This window comes from Pecten maximus, chromosome 16, assembly GCF_902652985.1.
Source record: "Pecten maximus chromosome 16, xPecMax1.1, whole genome shotgun sequence".
NCBI classification, from domain to species: domain Eukaryota; kingdom Metazoa; phylum Mollusca; class Bivalvia; order Pectinida; family Pectinidae; genus Pecten; species Pecten maximus.
In genome coordinates, this window is record NC_047030.1 from 25,164,944 (window position 1) to 25,190,709 (window position 25,766).

The 25,766-nt window shown below is 34.7% G+C and overlaps 2 protein-coding genes across 3 annotated transcripts; both read left to right on the forward strand.

Annotated features, from left to right (window-relative positions):
* The first annotated feature begins 1,626 nt into the window (after positions 1–1,626).
* On the forward strand, positions 1,627–8,589 carry LOC117344937. Of its 2 annotated transcripts, none has more exons than XM_033907821.1 (6): positions 1,627–1,691; positions 3,383–3,604; positions 4,353–4,401; positions 5,447–5,592; positions 6,091–6,217; positions 6,728–8,589. In XM_033907821.1, the coding sequence occupies exons 2-6, from the start codon at positions 3,383–3,385 to the stop codon at positions 6,769–6,771; spliced, it is 588 nt and encodes a 195-aa protein (XP_033763712.1). In that variant the 5' UTR covers positions 1,627–1,691; the 3' UTR covers positions 6,772–8,589. The 2 variants fall into 2 exon arrangements, with proteins under 2 accessions (XP_033763712.1, XP_033763713.1); XM_033907822.1 differs by having other exon boundaries at positions 6,091–6,166.
* Positions 8,590–9,140: 551 nt separating this feature from the next.
* On the forward strand, positions 9,141–25,704 carry LOC117344936 (transmembrane emp24 domain-containing protein 6-like). Its single transcript, XM_033907819.1, has 4 exons — positions 9,141–9,644; positions 18,630–18,750; positions 23,829–23,974; positions 25,449–25,704. Exons 1-4 carry the CDS (start codon positions 9,435–9,437, stop codon positions 25,680–25,682), a joined length of 711 nt encoding a protein of 236 aa, XP_033763710.1. The 5' UTR covers positions 9,141–9,434; the 3' UTR covers positions 25,683–25,704.
* The last annotated feature ends 62 nt before the right edge of the window (positions 25,705–25,766 follow it).

Below are 25,766 nucleotides of genomic sequence, written 5' to 3' on the forward strand. Positions count from 1 at the left end.
CACCTCAAACGGGGTGAAAGATTATATTAGTCTTATGGGACATTCATATATTTTGAACTGATCATGGATTCACACAGATAAACGAATAATTACGGCATCAAGTAACAATTTTACTACAGACCGCGTCACAGGTCAATTGTTTTTTGCATTGTTATTGTGTTTCAATAGCAACGATGTTGAATGGTAGCAGGTGATGTAAGGAGAACGGTAATGTCTGGATTAGATGATGAAGGACAGCCGATGATATACGAGATCAATGTTTACATGTTTAGAGGTAAAACACACAGCGATGATTGGGATAGGCGTATCGGTGTCACAGCAGCTACTTAAGGGGCTATGTGTGAAGTACGGATTGGTTTGGTTTTATATGGTTCAACGTCTGTGCGTGAAGGATACAGAAACAGTCAAGGTCATATGAGGACGGGCGTGAAGGATACACAAACAATCAAGGTCATATGAGGAAAGGCGTGAAGGATACACATTAACAGTCAAGGTCATATGAGGACGGGCGTGAAGGATACACAAACAATCAAGGTCATATGAGGAAAGGCGTGAAGGATACACATTAACAGTCAAGGTCATATGAGGACGGATGTGAAGTGTACAAAATCAGTCAAGGTCATATGAAGACGGGCGTGGAGGATGCAAAATCAGTCAAGGTCATATGAGGACGGGTGTCAAGGATACGAAAACAGTCAAGGTCATATGAGGACGGATGTGAAGGATGCAAAATCAGTCAAGGTCATATGAGGACGGGCGTGAAGGATACACAAACAGGTAAGGTCATATGAGGACGGGCGTGAAGGATACAGAAACAGTCAAGGTCATATGAGGACGGATGTGAAGGATGCAAAATCAGTCAAGGTCATATGAGGACGAGCGTGAAGGATACAGAAACAGTCAAGGTCATATGAGGACAGGGGTCGAGGAAACGAAAACAGTCAAGGTCATATGAGGACGGGCCTGAAGGATACAGAAACAGTCAAGGTCATATGAGGGCGGGTGTCATGGATACGAAAACAGTCAAGGTCATATCAGGACGGATGTGAAGGATGCAAAATCAGTCAAGGTCATATGAGGACGGGCGTGAAGGATGCAAAATTAGTCAAGGTCATATGAGGACGGGTGTCAAGAACAAAGAAACAGTCAAGGTCATATGAGGACGGGTCTGAAGGATACAGAAACAGTCAAGGTCATATGAGGGCGGGTGTCAAGGATACGGAAACAGTCAAGGGCATCTGAGGACGGGTATGAAGGATACAGAAACAGTCAAGGTCACATGAGGAAGGTTGTCAAAGACACAAATGAACAGTTAATGTTATATGAGGACGGGCAAAAAGATACACTAACAAAAATATGTATGAAGAGTTTTTTTATTTCAAATCAGATTTAAATGTTTAAATGCGGAACTTATATCGATTATAGATGGCGTGTGAAAACATTGCAGTTGCTAAAACTGCCTTCAGTCACATAAGTGTTTGTAACACGGGTACCACAAGAAGAGTTACTGGCGGAAGGAAGACTAGTCCAGCTTTTACATTAGACCTGCATATTTGAAATCCAATCTGGCTTCTCAACTATTTCACTATGACATGAAATGATCGGTATTGCAAAACTTCCCTGATGATGTCACGCAATGTGACTGAGAGGGAGATATAAGTTGGCGGATATTCACTGAAGAAGATAGCCAGGTATTTTGAGTTTTACTTTAAAATTGATACTCATGTATGTTTTAATTTAAGGTTTAAACGCTTTACATAACTAATCAATGTTGCAAACGACATGCTTTAACTATTGTTTTATGTCTAGTATCGTTACTATAGAGTCGAGAATGAACATATCAAGCATACGTGTATTTACACATCATGTTGGGATAAACGTGACCGGTTTATTTAAAAACTCATTACACAAACATCATTGTTATAATCAGTGTTATAGAACACTAATATCATTGTTATAATCATTGTTATAGAACACTAACATCATTGTTATAATCAGTGTTATAGAACACTAATATCATTGTTATAATCAGTGTTATAGAACACTAATATCATTGTTATAATCATTGTTATAGAACACTAACATCATTGTTATAATCAGTGTTATAGAACACTAACATCATTGTTATAATCAGTGTTATAGAACACTAATATCATTGTTATAATCAGTGTAATAGCACACTAATATCATTGTTATAATCAGTGTTATAGAACACTAATATCATTGTTATAATCAGTGTTATAGAACACTAATATCATTGTTATAATCAGTGTTATAGAACACTAATATCATTGTTATAATCAGTGTTATAGAACACTAATATCATTGTTATAATCAGTGTTATAGAACACTAATATCATTGTTATACTAGTAATCAGTGTTATAGAACACTAACATCATTGTTATAATCAGTGTTATAGAACACTAACATCATTGTTATAATCAGTGTTATAGAACACTAATATCATTGTTATAATCATTGTTATAGAACACTAACATCATTGTTATAATCAGTATTATAGAACACTAATATCATTGTTATAATCATTGTTATAGAACACTAACATCATTGTTATATCCAGTGTAATAGCACACTAATATTATTGTTATAATCAGTGTAATAGCACACTAATATCAGTGTTATAATCAGTGTTATAGAACACTAATATCATTGTTATAATCAGTGTTATAGAACACTAATATCAGTGTTATAATCAGTGTTATAGAACACTAATATCATTGTTATAATCAGTGTTATAGAACACTAATATCATTGTTATAATCAGTGTTATAGGACACTAACATCATTGTTATAATCAGTGTTATAGAACACTAACATCATTGTTATAATCAGTGTTATAGAACACTAACATCATTGTTATAATCAGTGTTATAGAACACTAACATCATTGTTATAATCAGTGTTATAGAACACTAATATCATTGTTATAATCAGTGTTATAGAACACTAATATCATTGTTATAATCAGTGTTATAGAACACTAATATCATTGTTATAATCAGTGTTATAGAACACTAACATCATTGTTATAATCAGTGTTATAGGACACTAATATCATTGTTATAATCAGTGTTATAGAACACTAACATCATTGTTATAATCAGTGTTATAGAACACTAATATATCGTTGTATATAAAAAAAGAGTTATGAAGAATTTGCATCTAACAGAATAGAAAACAATGGATTTTACAAAAGATAATGTTTTATGTAATAGGGTGGATATTTATCATATAAGATATCAATTCTTTCAAAATCAATGTAAATGGTGAATGTTGTAAAAATACATAGGTATGTTCCAATGTAATTAATAATGTTAAAAATCATGAAATTTATATAGATTTCTTCTATATTATTTACAGATGGCATTTGTGTTCTTATTTATTTTGACAATTGGAGTATGTACAATGAAAACCGATGGATTAAAATGCGCATGTGCAAAATTCAAAACACCAGTGTTCATTGAAAATGATGACGGTGACGAAAAAGAGAACAGAGTACAAAATTTCCTGGCGACTGGTCAGTGTTTGGAAATGATTGATAAACCACGACGATTTTGGGTTGCTGTGCTGTACAAAGGAAAGGTAAGGTGTATTTCTACATTTACCGCCTCTAACATCACAGCAGCCCCTTAGAATGATAAAACAGTTGTATATTATATTATATTATTTATTCAGCGTTAATTATGTACATAACTTAATTAATACTCAAAGATATTAGTTACCCCCATGTTTATTGTATAATCATAAGGTAGGAGTTTTAAACCAGACAACAATTGTGTTTGCTATTGTCATTTCTTCAAAATTTGTTATCTTAGAAAATTGACAAAGTGATTACCCGTGGGAATTCCCATAAAAAAACCTGGAAAATATGTAAATGATGAAGTCAGCCTTCGCTGTAGTGATGAATTTAAAACTGGAAAGTATGTTATATGATATCTAAAGCGGAAGTTAAGCCATGATCGTAAATGGATATAAATAACACGTGCTGTTACCATATACCTATCTCGTGTGTCTCCTACGTACAGAAGCCGATAAGTGTCACATGGTGTCATTACGATATAACATTCCCGTAATTACGACATAGTTATCTATCAATTAATTACGACTTAGTATGTTGTAATTACGACATAACATTCCCATAATAACGACATAGTTATCTATCGATTAATTACGACTTAGTATGTTGTGATTACGACATAAAATTCCCGTAATAACGACATAGTTATCAATTAATTACGACTTAGTATGTTGTAATTACGACATTATAAAGTTTACTTCATGTGGCGTTCCCGTATTTACGTCATCTAATAATAACATCCTTATCTTTCAGAACGCGTTTTTGCAGGGTAATGAAGTTTTAGCTTGGGATTGTGAAAATGGTTAGTAAACAGAGTCCGATCAGACACAATTAAACTACTACAGAAAAAGAAGGGATACTTTCTTTAAACCACGCCCCCCCCCCCCCCCCCCCCCCACACACACACACACACTAGTGACTTCTCGTTACATCAGTACGTCAGTCTACCATGTTTTCTATTGTGACATCTTATCATGTCCCGACAATTGTCCCTTATGATGCCTCATAAAAGCATAATACTCAGTACCAAAGATCAGATTTCCGTGATATTAATAACATTAAGTTCACGTTAAGGAAAATAAACCAATACATAGAAATACGAAAACTGCTTTACTCAAGTTTGAAGAATGTTTACACGTCCCATTCACAGGTAACTAGATAACTGCCCCTCTTCTTTTATAATCTGTCGAAAGTAGGACACGAGATTCTTTGTGTAATGTTGACTGTGTCTCATAGAGCATGACGCTGTACCCTATATGATGTCGGAGATATATAGTGACAAGAGAAATCTGATTTCATCCTATACTACCTTTGTATCTTTAAAACAGCTACATCGTCGACAGTGTATACACATCTTGTCACAAAAATGTATAAAATGTCACCTTAGCTATTATGTGATTATGATAAATACCAATAAATTTTGTCAGAAGAAACACAACCTATTAATACAATGCTGTTATATTGTTTGACGAGAACAATTAATTCATAAAATAGCCCTCCACCTCTGGGTTGCGAGTTCGAAACCCACGTGGGGCAGTTGCCAGGTACTGATCGTAGGCCGATGGTTTTTCCCCGGGTACTCCACCTCCAAAACCTGGTTCGTCCTTAAATGACCCTTAATTAACATAAAGTGCATAACTTTTTACATAATTTTAAATCTTATACCCTTTTTTTTTTATATATTATCTAAGTGAAAATCTAACCATTTAGCCCCTTTATACAAAAACAAACAAACAAACAAATTCATAATGAGAATGGATTATAATAATTATATGCATATGCATGATTTCACATTTTATGATGATGTACACGGAATGAACCATGAATATTTTTCCACATTTATACAGATTTGATTTCGTTCACACCAGAAATAATGGACGCTATATATAATTGCTCCGACGGAAAGCGTCGTAAGTCCGTGACCGGGTGGAGTTATCTCCCTTCAGACGATACTTACCACGATGAACATGACATGCCACTATCTTCATTGCAGGTAACGGCTTTAACTCATTTAATGTTGATATTAGTTTTAAACTAAAATATATAGTTTTTAATCAGATAATGTAGAATGTTTTAATTGCCAATCCATTATTTTTGAAAATTAAAAAGAAAAAAAAATTGCTTGTTTCATAATATAATGCATTATTGTTAACGATGTTATCTGTATCAGGGAATACTTTTATACTATTTAGCATCTTGTGTTTTTCCTCTTACACGTGTTTGTTTGTTTTTATCTCTTCCTTAAGTATTAGTTTTCTCTTACGCAAGTTTTATTTTCTCTTACGCAGGTTTTTTTTCTCTTACGAATTTTTTTTTTCTCTTACGCATTTTGTTTTCTTACGCAGGATTTTTTTTCTCTTACGCAATTTTATTTTCTTACAGAAGTATTTTGCCTTGATTTGATTTCAGTGCATTCCATTCGGCCACAACATTTACGAGAGAAGTGATATCAACACTTCACTACTCCTATGTTTTGTGTTTTCTATTGAAGGATTTTAGAGACGGTACCCAACAATACGTCAGTGTCTTTATCCGGGGAAATATCGGGAATAAACTACGGGAGAACTGTATGTATACCGGAGCTCAATCACATGTTGAAACGCTTTATCATTTTCAGGGTAAGTTTATCTTAATCGAATACTGTAGACCATATCGTTTTCGCGGCGTTTAATTTTCGCGATTTTGAATTCTTAGAAAAATCTTCGTGTGTATCAGTTGTGCTTATTATTGAAATGCTACATTGAAAATAACGTCAAGAGGCACAATTTTGTTATACAGCCACCTTTGTCTTCTAAACATCCCTAATATAGGCCACACCAATCTAAATAGCCAAATGTTTATATTTTCAATCCCTGTCGTTAATCATGAAGAGCAAGAGCGCTCACCCTTGCGCCCGCAAATAACCATAAAGTTGTCGAAATCATGATAACATCCACATAGGAATATCGGAAACCCAACATATTACACTTATAGTTTAACTCAAACGCACAAAAACAAAGAATCTTGGGACAAGATGTAAATCACAGCCATATCGCATTATCATTTATCAGAATAATTTAGTTATAAAAAAAATAATAAATTGATAAATAAATGAATAAATAAATAAATTATTGTTTTTATTTCTACAGGTAGCCAACACCTATCGGCATCAGACAGAAAGCATTGTATATGACGGCGGTACTGCTGAGACGTCATATCAACTGACAGTGGTGTATTAGTATCTAGATATGACGACGGTACTGCTGTGACGTCACTGACTGTGGTGTATTAGTATCTAGATATGACGACGGTACTGCCGAGACGTCACTGACTGTGGTGTATTAGTATCTAGATATGACGACGGTACTGCTGGGACGTCATACCAGCTCACTGTAGTGTATTAGTATCTAGATATGACGACGGTACTGCTGGGACGTCACTCACTGTGGTGTGTTAGTATCTAGATATGACGACGGTACTGCTGTGACGTCACTGACTGTGGTGTATTAGTATCTAGATATGACGACGGTACTGCTGTGACGTCACTGACTGTGGTGTGTTAGTATCTAGATATGACGACGGTACTGCTGTGACGTCACTGACTGTGGTATATTAGTATCTAGATATGACGACGGTACTGCTGTGACGTCACTGACTGTAGTGTATTAGTATCTAGATATGACGACGGTACTGCTGTGACGTCACTGACTGTGGTGTATTAGTATCTAGATATGACGACGGTACTGCTGTGACGTCACTGACTGTGGTGTGTTAGTATCTAGATATGACGACGGTACTGCTGGGACGTCACTGACTGTGGTGTGTTAGTATCTAGATATGACGACGGTACTGCTGTGACGTCACTGACTGTGGTGTGTTAGTATCTAGATATGACGACGGTACTGCTGTGACGTCACTGACGGTGGTGTATTAGTATCTAGATATGACGGCGGTACTGCTGTGACGTCACTGACTGTGGTGCATTAGTATCTAGATATGACGACGGTACTGCTGTGACGTCACTGACAGTGGTGTATTAGTATCTAGATATGACGGCGGTACTGCTGGGACGTCACTCACTGTAGTGTATTAGTATCTAGATGTGACGACGGTACTGCTGGGACGTCATACCAGCTGACTGTGGTGTGTTAGTATCTAGATATGACGACGGTACTGCTGGGACGTCATACCAGCTGACTGTGGTGTGTTAGTATCTAGATATGACGACGGTACTGCTATGACATCACTGACTGTGGTGTATTAGTATCTAGATATGACAACGGTACTGCTGTGACGTCACTGACTGTGGTGTATAAGTATTTAGATACGACGACGGTACTGCTGTGACGTCACTGACTGTGGTGTATTAGTATCTAGATATGACGACGGTACTGCTGTGACGTCACTGACTGTGGTGTATTAGTATCTAGATATGACGACGGTTCTGCTGTGACGTCACTGACTGTGGTGTATTAGTATCTAGATATGACGACGGTACTGCTGTGACGTCATACCAACTGACTGTGGTGTATTAGTATCTAGATATGACGACGGTACTGCTGTGACGTCACTGACTGTGGTGTATTAGTATCTAGATATGACCACGGTACTGCTGGGACGTTACTAACGGTGGTGTATTAGTATCTAGATATGACGACGGTACTGCTGAGACATCACTGACTGTGGTGTATTAGTATCTAGATATGACGACAATACTGCTGGGACGTCATACCAACTGACTGTGGTGTATTAGTATCTAGATATGAATCAAAGAAGAGAAGGAAAAGTCATGGAATGTGGAATTTTCTAAGAATGTGAAATATTGTTTGTGGATTGGTTAGCTTGTGTTGTAGAGCCTACACGAGTTATGTGTTACTGGATAGAGTATACCAACTGTATTACGGTTCTCACTTGACCTACCATCAATTTTAGTCGATTTTAATAGCTCAAAGAGGCTAATGTTGACTTGTTTTAATACGTACCGACTATAATTAAAACTTTGGCTTCACTTGATTTGATTTGATTTGATTTGATTTGATTTGATCAGTGATCGGCGTGTTACCCGGAATACCAGCAATGGCCGACTGTGAGTTCGAGGGGAGGACTAGATTCAGATTCAGTAAGCTAGAAAAATTCCTTTATTTAGCGACAAATCAACGTAATAACGCCATTTAATAGTTTAATTTACTATATGTCAGTCTATTTATAACGTACATGCACTATTGTGTACTGTCATAATGATGTTATGTTCATATTTATAATATATAAATCGTCATATCTAGATACTAATACACCACCGTCAGAAACGTCGTCATGTGTACGTACACATATATGTGTATATTAAGCGTAATGGACATGTACTTTTGTGAATTGTGTCATAATATATTACATTGTATTGTTTTGTAATGTCTCTCTGATGTGTTGAAAAACACAAGGAAATAAAGAATCTGAACCTGGATGTTTGTAAATACCTGTGTTAGCATGACGTCATATCAATCAGTGACGTCATCAATCAACTATAATAATAGTGGCATAAAATCAGGGGGGGGGGGGGGGGGGTCATTTTATATAATGAAACAACTATACTGAACCCAAGCTATGTTTTAGGTTTAAATACGCGCTTGTTCTTTAAGAAATTAAAAACACCGTTGGAATACTGCTGTATACATTAACTTACGTCAAACCTGAATGCATCATCTTATATTTATTTGCCTACTACAGAAAGACAGGTGTGCTTGACAAAATGACCACACGTGTACATTATCGATTTACCTGGGATTTAGGCCTGTGGGAAAATGACAACGGTGCCATGTGTACGATAAGGCCAACGTAAACCTGTACTCATATACATCCAACATGGCGACTATACATCTTACACGAGTATTAACATTACTGCTGTGGTGCACGTACTCCAGTAAATTAGTGTCTGCAGCAGAGTATGACGATTTCGATTTCGATGGCTTACCAGGTGTCCAACACGAGTTTAAAATCGAAGTACCGGCAGGTGGCGAAGAATGTTTTCATCAGAAAGTCGCCGAGGGGGCCAACTTACATATGTCATTTGAGGTTTGTGTACATATTATGTTAATCATACATTCTATTTTGTTTCTATACAATATTTAGGTTTCCAGTGCCCATATTCACGTACATACCGTATATATTCGCCCGTAAGATTAGTCTAAAATTGTTAGAAAAACACGTCGGAGTGTTCGACCGTTCATCGAGATAACTTCGCCAAATTAAACTGAATTCCATTTACCTCTCTTAGATTTTGGGATCAACATTACATATACTGTATCATATCTTCAATAGACTTATAAATGCATTATTTGTAATAAACAGTTTTTTTTTTTTTTTTAAACTTCTTCATTTCATTGTAAAACGTAATTTATACAGGGAGGACAATATAGAATTTAGATTTGGGCAACGTGGAAATTTAAATATTCTACGCTCGGCTTACTAAATACGTACAATGGTGTATAAAGCTCGTGTTTACAAATACAAGTCTTATCTCGGAACCGCAGAACCACGCGACTAAATTTCCGTCATGAGCCGACTTATAGGATAACAGCCGTGATACGTAGATATGTTGTTGACTCGATATTGTGTGTTGCTGACGTCAAGCACAGATTACGTTGCTATGACTACTACGTTTTTTTTTCGGAATCGGCTTCAGACACGGTCTGTTTGCACCGTCAACTACAAACAATGTTTGGTCACGGTCCTTGGAGTTCACCGTGACAATAATTATAATATAAAATTAAGGCTGTATGCTACATCACACAATATACACTCAACTAGCCCGCACTCTATTCTCATTGAAAAAGGAGTCAATATGAGGAAAACGAAAAATCCGAGAAAAGTCATCGCTGTTTTTATTGTCCTCAAATTTACAGCCGGATGTTTTTGTACTGCGCTACATTACGAGAAACTATGACACCTCATTATTACATTTTTATGAGAAGTACGCGTAAGTCGAATCGTATTAAGCATCGAAATATAGATATTATTGATATCGACTTATAATAATCACGCTTGTTGGCCCGGATGGAAGCACGCTTATTAATTACTTTGGAAGGAATCCGGAGTACCCAGAGAAAATCCACATTGTCGGGCAGGTGACCCACATACATTTTCCCCGTCCCATTGTAGAGCTGGACCCGGCCGCCTAGGTGAATTTGTGTGACATGTATACCACTGTGTCTCCCGACCACCCAAAATATTCCTACTGCGTCATCGCATTGTCACGCTGACTGTAACAATGACAATTTGGTTATGCTGTTATACTGAGAGCTGCGGACAATGAAAATGTTCTGCTATTCTGTTCGAGAAACTGACTCAAGATATCCTCTTGTTGTAATAATATCTTTAACAACTTAAATAACTAATGTACAGGACATTTAATACCGGGAACTATGTATTCACTTTTCCCCTTTCCGTCTCTTGTCAGTTATCAAATTCTTTGTTGTGATTCGAAGATCTTTTACAAGTTCCAATATTTCCATATAATACTTTAATTACTTTAACGAATATCATCCTTAACGAATATGGCAATAAATGTTGATATGACGTCAAGAATATGAATCTAAACAACTCCACGAATTGTTCTCATAATAGTTTGAAAAATAACATTACATGGGGCTTGCCATAAATCTCGTTTCATTCCATCGGCCATTTTCTGTATTGATGTTAATTACCACACAAATGTACACTTTAAAAGGATATTCCGGACAAGGTGTAAAATTTCGGTTCTGTAGTTCAATAATTCGTTGAAATTACTTTTAAAAGTATTGTTCTTCGGCGTCAAAATAACTTCCCTGCTGTCAGTGGGGACAAGTGAAATGTAGACAATAGAAGTACGTGTAGACCGTTGAAATATAACACACTAATCACACGTACATGTAGGTAGTAGCTGTTGATTAAATATCGTAATTAGCGTTATAAGGTAAATCAAAGTAGATAGTTTTGTTTAATCACAAAACGCATGCTCAGGTACAAGATGAAAAACCGTCTTACGAAACCTAAACTTGTCTGAAATATCGCTTCAAATTGTTTCAAGTAAACAACTACATGTTTACTTTCCTAGGAAAAAATGGATCAGAAAAGTTGTATTTATATATTAAAGTAGGAAAGTCTTTTATCGATGACCGTTTTGTTTGAACGAGAACAGGTATGTCTGTTTTAAAGCTGTTGCGGCAGCTGTAGCGAGAACTATTGATTCTGAATCAAACACAGGTGCTTATCCTTCAGGTAACAAATGTCGCCGTAATTCTTGTTCCTAATTGAGAAGCGATTTGTGTGATTTGTTCAAATTGATTTTTAAAGCATTTATGCCTCCAAAGGAAGATACGTATGTTTTTACAGTTGTAGGTCTCGCGTATGACATCTTGAATTGAAAATTTTGTGAAATACTATTGGAGTGTCAAATAAATGATTTTTATCGGTATTTCATGTGAAATTTAAGGGAAACAGAACGAGAGCGATTCCTTAGCATTGTTGTATTTACCGTGATAAGTTAAAAAAAAAACTTTCATAAAAGAAAGAAAAAAAATTCCTTTGTATCTGTACAGATAGTGAATGGCAGCTTTTATTAGATTAGAATCCACGTGTGCTTAAATACCTACCTAAAAAGGTATGTCATTAAAAAAAGATCATAATCGCAAACACTCCATGTAATGTCGTGTTTTGTTTAATACCATCACAAGCACGATTATTAAAAAGGCTTTTCCTGTATGTTTTCCAGGTTTTAAGGGGAGCAGATCGTTTGGTAGACGTTTACTTAAAGGACCCTTCGTATTTAGTTATATCATCCCATATAGCTCAATCTACGGGACAGTTTGACCTACCCACGCGCATACCTGGTAACTGTTCATGCACGCACATGTATCTTGGTATCATCACAATGTCAATAGCGCATGATTGACGCTGTTTCAATCAAATAAATCGATTTATTATTCCTTATTGAGACATTTTATGAATAATAAATTGAAGGTGTTCATCTCGTTGTCAAACACCGTAAACAAAAATAGAATGAACCAAACTAGAGTATTTCCCTCGGAATTATGTAGAGATATTCAAACTTTTTCGCATATTATTATTTTTTTTTTGTTGTTGCTATTTTTTAGTTTTTAAAATTTTTAACATATCTATACATTAAACATGACATAAGACACTTAAGACACGCTTTCAGCACATTCATTCATTATCATATTACATCTAATGCAAATCAAATCAATACCTGGATAATAAATGTTAACAACAGCCAAACAAAACATATATAGACAAAACAAAAACAAACACAGAAAAACAAGGTAGGATTGTTTCTTCTAAATTTATATCATCAGGTTTTTTGTAATTTAGCATTTTACTACGATGTCCGGGCATGCATTTTCAGTGTGACAGCACTATAAATGTACCTGTCAGTGACCCGTCATCTGTATACACCACTTTCACATGACCTTTTCTGTTGCGGGTACATGTGAACCTGCGCAAATATATTCCAGACTATATATGTGGGGGGGATATACATACATGATTATCCCTCTATCAGTCGAGTTAAGAAAAATTTGTTTGTCATATGTCTGAAGAACATCCGTATGCTAAGCTGTGAACAACATGATGCTTTGTCAGCTTTATACCAGAGTTAAAAACAATATAAACAAGCGTTAGTCAAGAATTAGAATGTTGCCATTTAAATTCAAATGATCGTTTTTACAATACCAACTTAAATTTGTAAAACACAGCTAACATGCATATGTCATTTAAATAGACGATATTGCAGAAACCAACATATTATTTTCCCTTTTCGAATTAAAATAAAAAAAATAGTCATTTGTTTCCTACATGACTTTTGAGGTAGTATGTGATAAAACGGAACAGTTCTAGTTAAGTGGCGCGAGATGAACACTCACTAATTATGCTGATTAATGCTATCTTAATTAAAACCGGTCTACTCGATTGAGCCAGCGTTGATTATATGATGTAATCAGGTTTAATCTACAGCATGTGTTTATCAATTTAAAAATTTTCATGTGGCCCACATCTCTTGTAAAATGATTTACACAAATATAGTAACACTTTTAACTTATTTGTTAGATTTTGAAAACAATGGGAAAAAATATTGTTTTTGCTTTAAATATACAATTTCAACATGTATGATAAATATTTCACTTAAAATATTTTTTATAACAGTTAATATATCAAAAATGAGAGAAGATATTTAACACATTTACGATGTGAAAATTATTTAATATGACATTTGGGCCATTTGAGTATATAAGCTACTGTGTTAACTGGTTTTCGGTATTCCCTCGAGTGATATATACTTCTTGGCTTTGAACAACATTTTGATATATGTTAATACAAAAACGGTTATCTGAAAGCAATATATGACAAATCATTACATCAGATTGTAGCAAATTACCTTGACTCTAGACATTCATAAATACTAGTGTTTTTTCCTGAATGTTCAAATCAACCTTTATACCAAGCGTATCAGGAACCAGATTAACAAGCTCGCAGCACAGGGACTTGAGAATATTAGTTACAGCCTACAGGTATGTGGACCTCCTTTAGTGTGTATAGCACATCTTGAGACTTTTTTTTTGGGGGGGGGGGGAGGAGGCTAGATTTAATACGGTAAATATGACACCCGCGGTGTTCATACCTATACACACTAGGACTAGGGAAGGTCCTAAGTACATGAAGACTGTAACTAATTCTCAAGTCCCTGTGACTCGCAATAACACTGTACCATATTAACTGTGCATATATGTAGTAACTTTGTACATGTTAGTGTTATGTATGTATACCGAGTTAAGAACGTGAGCCGCATTCCAATTGTTTACCCAAATGACAGAGTAACAATAAATAAATAAATAAATAAATAAATAGACGTTCCAATATACAAGCATGTCCGTTTTTTTTTTTTACAAAAAGCTAGTCTGTCTCACAAAATATAAAGCGAAAGGGCTTGAAAAAACATGATATATTTTTAAGTGATCTCAGATAGCATGACTATTTAGAAGGAATAATGAGATAACGTTTGGTGAAAAAAAAATGAAAAATGAAAAATAAATACAAAAACAAAAATTAAACCAAGAAAAAAGAAAACATAGATAATACCTTATTATGACGTCATACGTGTTCATGACGCCTTTATTCGAATCTTCAGGCTATATTTTCGGCTGTTAAAAGGATGAATTTCGTTAATCGTCGATATATATAGAAGCATAATTTAAAACATTTTGTAAGCACGATTTATAAAATTATAACGTTTATATAACATTTAATTTATTCATTTTATAAATTTCACTTCCTCTCTTCCAATCGTCCTATTAATCCAATGTTTCACGCACGCTAGGCCCTTTACGGAGAGTATTTTTTATAGACAACTGTATTACACGATTCAGTATATCAACATGTTCTTGTTCTGTTGAAAATTATAAAATTAATAGAATTATTGGGCTATTGCGCCTCCATTTCTCCATATTAAACATTTCTATTTTTAGTTCTCTGTCACGCCCGATGTATCAACAATTTAGGCCCTTAACATTGATTGTTTCTATATTTATTCTATCTAAACTATATATATCTATTGATATGTATCCGTAGTGAGCTTTGACACCAAACATGGTGTGTTGGGACTTCATATATTCATTGTTTGCATACCGTAGATATGGTTATTTTGATTTCTGCACAAAACAGCGACAAATATAAAATTTACATATTGTGTTTATGTGTAATTATTTACATTTATAAACAAAACAAAACTTTTTTTGTACAGAGCTGCCTATCTAGACATGGTCTAGTTTACAATACAGCCCTTTTAAACATATATGTTAGGACATTTGACCGATTCTGTTGAGCATGATTACAGCAAATGTTTCAAACTTGTTTTCTTTGTTACCTTGCTAACTGGAACTCCTTCATTATCGAAATATATCAATTTACTAACGCCGACGTGGGATTAACAGTGTGGAAAGTAATGTGGTTCGTGTATGTGATAATATCTATAATAGATAAATATCGTGAATCTATGGGGTATTTTAGCAGATCTCTTACTGGTAAAAAAGTCTGTTAATATGATAATACTATTATCTGTCTATGTGGGAGAGGTACCTCACCTATATATTTACTAATTAGAGTGACATTTATCCTTGTCAAAGTCAAATCGTTTGTCAATGACACAGAATTATTATTTTTTTTTTGCGAAATATCGACCGTAAAGGACGATGAATGGAATATCTGTGGTTATTTTTTAAAAATACGTTTTTGACATGTTTTTTTCTTTTGTGTTTTTTTTCTTTCTTTTCGTGTTTATTACAATGCTTTGTAGTGTCGTCATCGTTGTCATTTCCATTTTCAGTATATGGCTTTACTTGTGTTGGCACATGTCTTGTCAGTGAAGCCTGCTTACATTTCCTTTTACTTAAGCTGTGTTTTATCGAAGAATTAATACCCAAGAAGTACTATTTTATTTAAACTTCTGTCAACCTCACCCACTTTTCCGCGAAGTTTTCAGAACGCCGTAGCATCACAGGAACAAATATTGAAAAACGTTGCACTTTTATGTTCAATTTTCAAAAGATGGCGATGTCACGGCATCCTCACGGCGACCATTGCGAGATATTGCGTTCCCACAAAATACAAGCTGGCGATTGTCTGCTGATGAAAGCGGCAATACTTCGACCTTCTGCCGAGGTCCACATACTGTCGATCTCAGAGCCTCATATGCCTTGGAACCAATCTCGTTGATGGCGTATAGCAATCATGGTGAAATGAGGAGGACATGTAGTTGATGGGGTTGGCTCACATCACACTGACAACGCCCTGTCAACGCAGATAGACGCGGTAGAAGCCGTGGGAGCGCAATGATCTCCGCAACAGCTCCATAGAGCATTGAAATAAATAACAATCTGTAAGCGCGTTGGATGCGCCATAGAGCGCGGTTTAGATTCAGTGACATCCCAAAGGACTTCTTGAGATATACTTACAAGCACTCGCGATAACCACTGTGTCCGTACTACGATCACGTGCATCCTTTGAGCACGCCCATGGACCTCTTGCGGTGCTGTATCTGACCTTAGTGGGCTTCTACGGTGACCTTTGGCGTTCCTCGTAATGCAAAGCAATGGCGCGTACTTTGTGCATGCGTAAAGCGCGTCGTCGCATGGCGTTGTAGGCGACACCAGCGCGTCAAACACGATGTGCAATATGAGCTTCAGAACATCAATATTCTCTGGTTGAAAATGACTTGCTCAGGACGTTCAACTTTTGCTGTTTTTTTTTCTGCTTGTTGAATCCTTCTTAACCAAAGTTTCCTCTGGCCCTAACACCATGTCTGGTGTAGGTCCAGATCGCACTACTATATGATAACGTGGAACTCTCCGACAACGTTTGGTATCGCTAAGATTTTGGTGTAGACAAAATAAATATGGCATGTCAGAACACCTACGTTACACATACGGATAAATGGATTATTTATTTGTCAAGGAACACTCACTATTACCGATATCGATGGTTTATTCCGGAAATTATATAAATAGCTGAACATATCTACCACTTCCACCTCCATATCATTATACACTCATCTTTCTCTTTCTCGTATGCGACATTTCTAAATATAACAATTTTGGTTTTCACATTGTTAACTGTTGATTTTCATTTAGAAGAATAATCATTCAGATTATATAAACTACTCATTACTAAGCCATTCGCATACATAAACAGAAACAAATCAAACTCACCAAAGTCACAATCTGTTGCACAATTTTCGATTTATAAGGTTTCAGAGTCTTAAACAAAAACTAAACACAACAGCAATTACTTAATGACCCGTAATAGAAGACAAAGATGGCGATCCCCGACTAGGCCGACCAGCTCGTTTAGTCGTCCACTGCATGTTAACTAATGCTGTAACACCTGGGCCCAGTTGTTCAATAGGTGATTAGCTTAATCACTTGATTAGTGAAAATTTTATTTCTCATTTTTTGCAAAACCTGTGAGTATATCATCTTTGAATTATGCCAGTTGGAAGATAATTAAGAATTACTGAATTTCATAAAGTTTTGTCAAACAAGTTCTACCAGAAATTATTATATCAGGATTTGAAAAATGTTGTTCAAATGTGATTAGCCTAATCACTTTTTGAACAACCGGGCCCTGGTCAGACTTCTAAGACTTTTATGTCACATATTTAAGCTTCATGAGTTTGAGTAATGCCTTTACGAAAATAGTTATAATTTAACCATTAAAAAAGAAGCTTCATCTTTTAATACGAGGGATGATTGATATGTTGTGAGCCTCGTATTGAAAGAAGGTACTCAAGGATGTTCTTTTTGAGTCCTACTATTCTCTGACTATATAGGGCCGTGTACCCAAGGCCTGGTCTCATTGGGTTAGTTTATATCGAAGAGGTTGCACACTAAAGTAAACAAGACAAGGGACTTTTGCAAAATTGACAAAAACGGTTAGGGTTAGGGTAAAAGAGGGTGTTATTGCCATGGCTGCTATTCACGATTATGGTTTTAAATTGATTGAGCATCCGCCGTATTCACCTGATCTCGCTCCGTCAGGCTTTCATCTATTTTCTAAACTGAAAACAGCTGTTTCAGGCACTCTAACCTAATATAAAGTAGACGACTTTCTGAATAGCCAAGAAAAGGAGTTCTATAAAAGTGGCATTGAGACCATTAAACACCACTGGCATATGTTGAAAAGTAAAATAATATGTCCGGCAAAATTCAAATCCTTCAATACGAGGCTCACAACTTATCAATCAGCCCTCGTATTTGCTTTGACACACGATTGTTTAATCAAAGGAATTTTTTTCTATTTGAACCGAAACTAACAATCAAAGATCTGGCACACATTGAAAATCATGTATACGTCAAATCTAACTAATTCAGCAAAAGCTGATTTCATAGAAAAACTCAGGAAATCAATTAAGAAGAGCCGTATCACTCAGATTAAACTTACCACCAATCACGTGACTTGTAATGTACATGTGTGTAACTTTACGTAACCGTGTGCGGTGGTATTCAATTTCAGGTGTTAAGGAGTAGCGGGGAGAGGCTGATTGACGTGGTAGTAAAGGATCCAACTGTCTTTATCGTGGAAGCGCACTATGCGAAATCGGAAATCACTATTCAACATAAAGTAGCACTTGCCGGTAACAAAATTAATATTCATGATGTATTCATACCAACCAAGTTGCTATACATTTTATTGTATATTACGAAAGTTTTATCAGAGGAAATTATTTTTTCAAAATTAACCGACGAAACATCAAAGGTCATTATGAAAACTTGGCTAATTTTGTTCAATATTCAATTGTTTACTGTAATGTTATGATTAAACAAGGAAGTCCGTTGCATAAACATTATAAATGTGTGGGAGTTTTAACTATATATACATGTATCAAAAACAAAGAAACCCACAATCTGTGACGGGCATTTTATGACGCAATATCTATTTCTATGTGTCCTAACTTTGGTAATGTACAGATTCACCATACAAATGAAATAACATCTTAATTGTGATGATTTGTCAGGATCGGTTCGCCCTGCTTTTACACCTCTCCCCTGTCTGCGCTAGTCGACAAACCCATGCATGTGTCTCCGGTACTACTCCGCCTTTCAGATTTCCTAAATATTGTTTGACGATCGACAAAGTTTTCTCCGAATGACAATTGTTTAATTTGCAACAACATGAATGTAAATGAGAGCGAGACTTACCTTTAAGAACCACTGTGGGAAAAAATGAACTGCCGGGGTACACACACCTAGTGTGAAAAGAAACAAAATATTTTTATATTTACAATCTCAAATGTTGGAAGTAAGAAACGCTTGTTTGAAAGCATAAAGCGATATGTAATGAAACTACATCAATGATGCCGACAGAAAAAATATCTACATATATTCCGATGTCGTTTTCAAGTTAATTGTTTGAATTTGTAGTTTCTTTCCTGAAGTATTGTCAAGTAGAAAAGAAAAATATAAAATCATGGTTTAAAATGTAATTATCAATGCTACTTTTTTTAAACTCAAATATGAAAATGGAATAATAAAAGAAAGTTACGAACCTGTACTTTTGTGATTTTTTTTCTTTATTTTTTTTTGTTAAGACTTCAAATCTACCTTTTGTATATGTAAACTATTGTTTCAGTATCATGGAACTTCTATATCTGCAATATAATTAAAATCTAGGTGGTCATTCTGACTACGTTACATGAACAGCTAACGACATTGCATAAGGGGTCACGTCAGGATGACCTTTTGGATAAACAAATTAAATTACTACTTACAGAATCTTGGAAATGTGCGAAATAGCATGACTAGAGCGCATAACTTGCATAATCTGTCAATCTGTTTCAAGTAATTTCGTCCAACGAAGCATATAGCTATATACATGCTGTACCGAAATGGTTAGCTTCAGATGCATGATGTGACGAAAGGAGAGATCCATGTCATCGAAAATTGACAATTCGACCTGGAAGTGAAATATTAAGATTACAAAGGTCATCCTGATGTGACCCCTTATGCGATGTCGTTAGATTTCATGTAACCTAATGAAAATAAACATCTATATTTTAATTAGATTGCTATTGTTGTGTTTACCTAATTAACGAATAGCATTGTGATTGTGCTTGGTGGTCTCGTTGGGCTTTCCATAATATAAAACATTTTAGTATCAGAATATCAATATTAATTTTGTCCAATCAGCAAAGACCATCGCATGTATCATTTAACGAGTCAATCTGATAAGGTATCTCTTATCTATTTTAGGTTCTTAATAGTCACTCTGAGGAGGTGAATGTTTTTCTTAAAGACCCGGATGATGAAATCGATCATTTTAATAGCATATTTGATCAAAATAAAGGCAAGCTTGCAAAGAGTGTTGAAGTCCAAGGTAAATCTAGAAGGTGGCAGTTGAATAATGATTAGTTTTTAACTTTATTTGAATTATTACGTTCATCTTTCCTTTTTAATCTCGGTCATGCAAGTTCACCTATCTTTTTATCTTTTTTATTTTGTTATTTTTATAGGTTTTGTTTTTAAATCCCAGTTTCATTCCAGTCAATTTTGCGCTTGTTAAGAACTACATTTCTATATTTTTCTTTATCTCTGTATTTCTTTTTGTGATTTTTAGATTATTTTAATTATTGTATAACAGAAACAGAATAGAACCCCATTGTTAGCATTTTACTTCATCAACCATACATCTGAATGCCGCACACATGTGTAAAATAAATAAAAGAATTTTTTTTTATGAAAGTGTCACAGTAAAATACAATTCGCAATTAAAAAAATTACAAGTAAAAGCGATCAACACTCAGCCATAATGGATTGACTTATAAGATACTATACAACACTTTAACTCATAAAATTTTTCATAATCAATTGACATATTTAAGATTAATTCACTCATACATTATGACTAAAAAAGTATCAAATCAGAGCATCTTCACCGTGTATTGTACATGAATATCAAACAAGAAAACATCCTTCATTACACATACATGTATAACTTGAATTCTGTTCTTTAATTTACTAATATATACAAATGATTATTAAACCCCACGGAAAAGTTTTCTTCTATTAAAGAAGTCAGTAATACAACTCGCAATTGTTAAATGGAGAACACCATTTTCATTGTATTTATAACTGCGTAGCGGATTCTTACAGAAGTTTGCAAACAAAATTTGTTTCATACCCCGATGAAACTAAACAAAAATTGACATCAACACTTATAATTAATTTTTGAAAATGATTTTCTAATTTCAAACATGTTTTATGTACAATTTTACTGGTTTTAAATGGGATTCTTTTTCTCAAATGAATACGCAGCGTCAATTGTCGTATTGTGACGTCACATTTTTCGCGCCATTCTCGGAATTTCTTTCATAGAAGAATGAAAAGAATTTTTCGACCAATCACATTTGAGTATTTACCATGAAAACAAAGAAAAATAAATTATTAGAAAATGTTTCTCATCCTCCACATGACTTGTATGTGTCCAGTCATTAGAGTCATCGATTCCCCAATGACCTGTCAGATTAACCGCCGGCTATCATACTGACATTTATAGGGGGTCGTACGTTTTTAACCTTGTTCTGATCCCCTTTGTACATTTAGAATATGTTTAAATCAATATATACTCAGAAAGTCAATGCTCGCAGACAACATTCAACACGTATAGGCTACCATTCCTTAGAATGTACTATCATTTAGGAAGTCTTCGATCGTTTCTGGTAGGAAAGATGATACGATGTAAGGTATTTATTGTTATTTTGTTTGTTTTTGATTTTTGTTTGTTTATTTGCTTTTTGTTTTTGTTTTTTTATCTTTCAGCTTACTTTTCTCCATTCGCATTTCATTTCTGTTTACGATATCGCCTTATTCATCTTGAAAACTGATAAATTTGGTTGGACATTTTAAAATCTGAAGAATTATGAAAAAACATATCTCAACACTTTACGAATCTAAATCAGCCATGATTACAAGACAACAATAACGTCATATAAAACGTTTTACATTATCTCCGGGTGTCCTATCTTTAAAGTATATTTCCTGAAATAAGGACGAGTATTTATACATGTATATATGTTTTACTGTACCTGTTTATTCATGTATATTTACATACAGCCAGCTATCTATTGTGCTTTGTTATTGCTAGTTAACTGTTGGTTAAGGTTTCCGATTGCTAGTTAACTGTTGGTTAAGGTTTCCGATTGCTAGTTAACTGTTGGTTATGGTTTCCGATTGCTAGTTAACCGTTGGTTAAGGTTTCCGATTGCTAGTTAACCGTTGGTTAAGGTTTCCGATTGCTAGTTAACCGTTGGTTAAGGTTTCCGATTGCTAGTTAACCGTTGGTTAAGGTTTCCGATTGCTAGTTAACCGTTGGTTAAGGTCGTGCTTATTGCCTGCCAGTGATTCTTGTAGTTTGGGACTCTATCTATTTCATATTTGACAATATTTGTATAACGTACGCTTATAAATGGTACACAGTATATGTCTTCCAATGATAAGTATTTAATGATGAATATTAAACGTAATATATACTTATATTATCTATAAAATCATTCTTAGGTAACAACAGTAAATACAAGTCAATTTTACTAACAGATTAATCTATATACCATAGATCAAAGTGGAGCTGTTTATGTAAATGAGATGAAATAACGCGGTTCGAAAATATCTTTGGGCGTTAATTGCTTCAAATATCTTTGGGCTTCATAGACGAGCAGAAGGTACACAAACATGTATCTAAATGTAGCTGTAGAGTAGACGACCCTGGAATCTTGTTAATTGGTTAGTGGGTTGAAGACGTCCATGTAGACAGTGATTATAGACTACATAACGTTAAGGAATGGAACTCTGATATTGTTAATTGATATTTTTCACTTATATCATTCTGGTGAGGTCAATATAGTGTCATACCAACCTGTTAGAATAAGATATTGGATGATACCGAGCCCGAGGTCAGTATCTAAGCTTATAGGATCCACGGAACCAAATGATTTCCCATAGACGGTAATGTTAACGTTTACCACTGTACTGCTTAAATGGAGTTTTCAACACTGGTCCACTGGCCATAATTTTGAAGAATGTCATCTCGGAAACCTGTATATAGAATGATTAAAAATTCTACCTATATACCTAACTTTTTTTATATGGGGGTCACCATCTTGTATTGAATTCAGCACCAAAAATTCATCTAAATTTATAACAAAATACACACTTAATTAACTCCCCCGGACAAAAACAGGCTAGGAAAAAAATAACTTTTTTTTTCTATATATTTTACATCTACATGTATTGCCCAGCCCACACATAACACTTTGGAAACCTCTCTCACCTAAGTATCCAATCAGTAGGCCCGATGCATTCACCTTCCTGTTAAATCTTCTGCCCAAACGAGGAAAACCCACAATCTATTTTTTGATTTGGTTCTGTGGTTCCTCTACCAGGTTGGTATAACACTATATTGACCAAGTCAAAGGTTTTTTATTTTTATATTAGATACAAAATTTTGTTTGAAAAATAATGGAATTACATTGCATCCATTGTGACGTCACACTAATTACGACGTCACAAGCGCAATAATGACTTGGTGTTTCTTAAAATAGAAACATCAGGTTAATATAACAAAAGATTGACCTCCATGTGATTATGTTTAAACCAATGAGAATTGAGAACATCATATTTCACGTTAATTATTATAATATGTTATTTTTTATTTCTGCAGGTGTTTACACCATTTGTATAGACAACACGTTTAGCAGGATGGCCTCCAAACTGGTATATGTGTACTTAATTACATTTGTACCGTCGGAGTGGACAAAATACGTCCAGGAGATCGAGGATATGAATATGGCTGTATCAAACTTCACGGTTTGTCTGTTTAAAACTTTAAATTTGACAAAAAAATTTTTTTTTAATGTTTACATCTTTTAATTGTTTTCTGTACATCCCCGACAAAGTAGCATAATTAACACTATTACTATCCTTCGGAAGTTTGAGCTTCTCTTTATAAAAGATAAATCAAGCGATACATAATTGATTGCGTCCTAAAAATGCAATCTTACTCCGCCTCTGTATAGAAACATATGCGATCAATTTAGGAGGCTGTGCTTTTCATTTATCTGTCTCTTTAGTGTTCTATACCGTAGATGCAATTTTCTGCGTTTTTGCAACACTCATTGTAAAGGTATGCTTTATCGTGTGTTTATGATATTAGGCATATCTCCATCATTAAGAGGTTTTCAACGGTCTGATATTGTCGAAATCAGCTTCATTGTCAGATGAATTTGATATTACCCGTTTTATGTTTTCTGAAACGCTAACAGTGTGATATGCCCAGACATTTTCGTGTATGTTTACCTGTAAGATGAAGTTTTCATGTAATATATGTTATAGGATATTTGTTCTGCCATTTTAGACAGATAACAATAAATATGTTTACCAATATGTCTCAAGTAAAATATACCACATGTCCCATATAATATGTAGCATATATCCCAAATGATATAAAACATATATGTCCAATGTTATATTTAACATATGTTACATATATAAGATATGCCAAAAGTAATTTATAAAATATGCCCGATGCAATATACATGTATAACATATGCCGAATGTAATATATAACATATGCCGAATGATATATATAACATGCCAAATGTAATATTTAACATATGTTACATATATAAGATATGCCAAAAGTAATTTATAAAATATGCCTGATGCAATATACATGTATAACATATGCCAAATGTAATATTTAACATATGTTACATATATATAGAATATGCCCAAAGTAATTTATATATACAGTACCGAATGTAATGTATACCATATGTCGGATGTAATATTTAACATTGGGTCCATGTAATACTAGTATGTAACAAATCCCATGTAATATATAGCATATATCCCATGTATGTCATACACAACATATGTCCCATGTGACGTATAACAAATGTACCATTTAATAAAACATATGTCCTTTGTAATATATAACATATATACATTGTCATACACAGCAGGTGCCCCATGTTATGTATAACATATGTCCCATGTAGTATATGAAATATGTTCCTTATATTAAGCAACATCTGTTCCATGTTTGGGTAGCATATTCCGCCTGTTATATATGATTTGTTTGCCATGAATATGAAGATTTACGCAACATTTTGATTCATCTACAGTGGTAATAATCTTAAACTATACATACAAGTTAGGTATTGTAAAAATAGTGTTGTGAGCTTCTGGCCCATTTTTATCATCTATTTAAACCATACTAATGCTGAATGCAGTGAATTCTAATCACGTTGATTGTTCATGGAATTGCTTTCGTTTGCAGCACTCTATATCCGAAGTTCAGAAATCCCTTGAAGAGGCCAAACTACACCAGGCCAGCAGCCGTATGAATGTTGTGAAGGACTGGTATCTGATTATGGGGAACAATGACTACATCGTAAAATGGTCTATAGCTCAAATAGGTGTTGTTGTTTGTTCTTCTGTCTTTACTGTCTTCTTTGTCCGTAGATTATTTAAAATTCAAAATGTCACACCATCTCAAAAACCACGAGCATAATACACATAGTTTTTAAAAATTATCCTATTTCTTTTGTTGTCTTTTTTCATTATCCGGGGTATCGAACAACTGTGATACTCACTC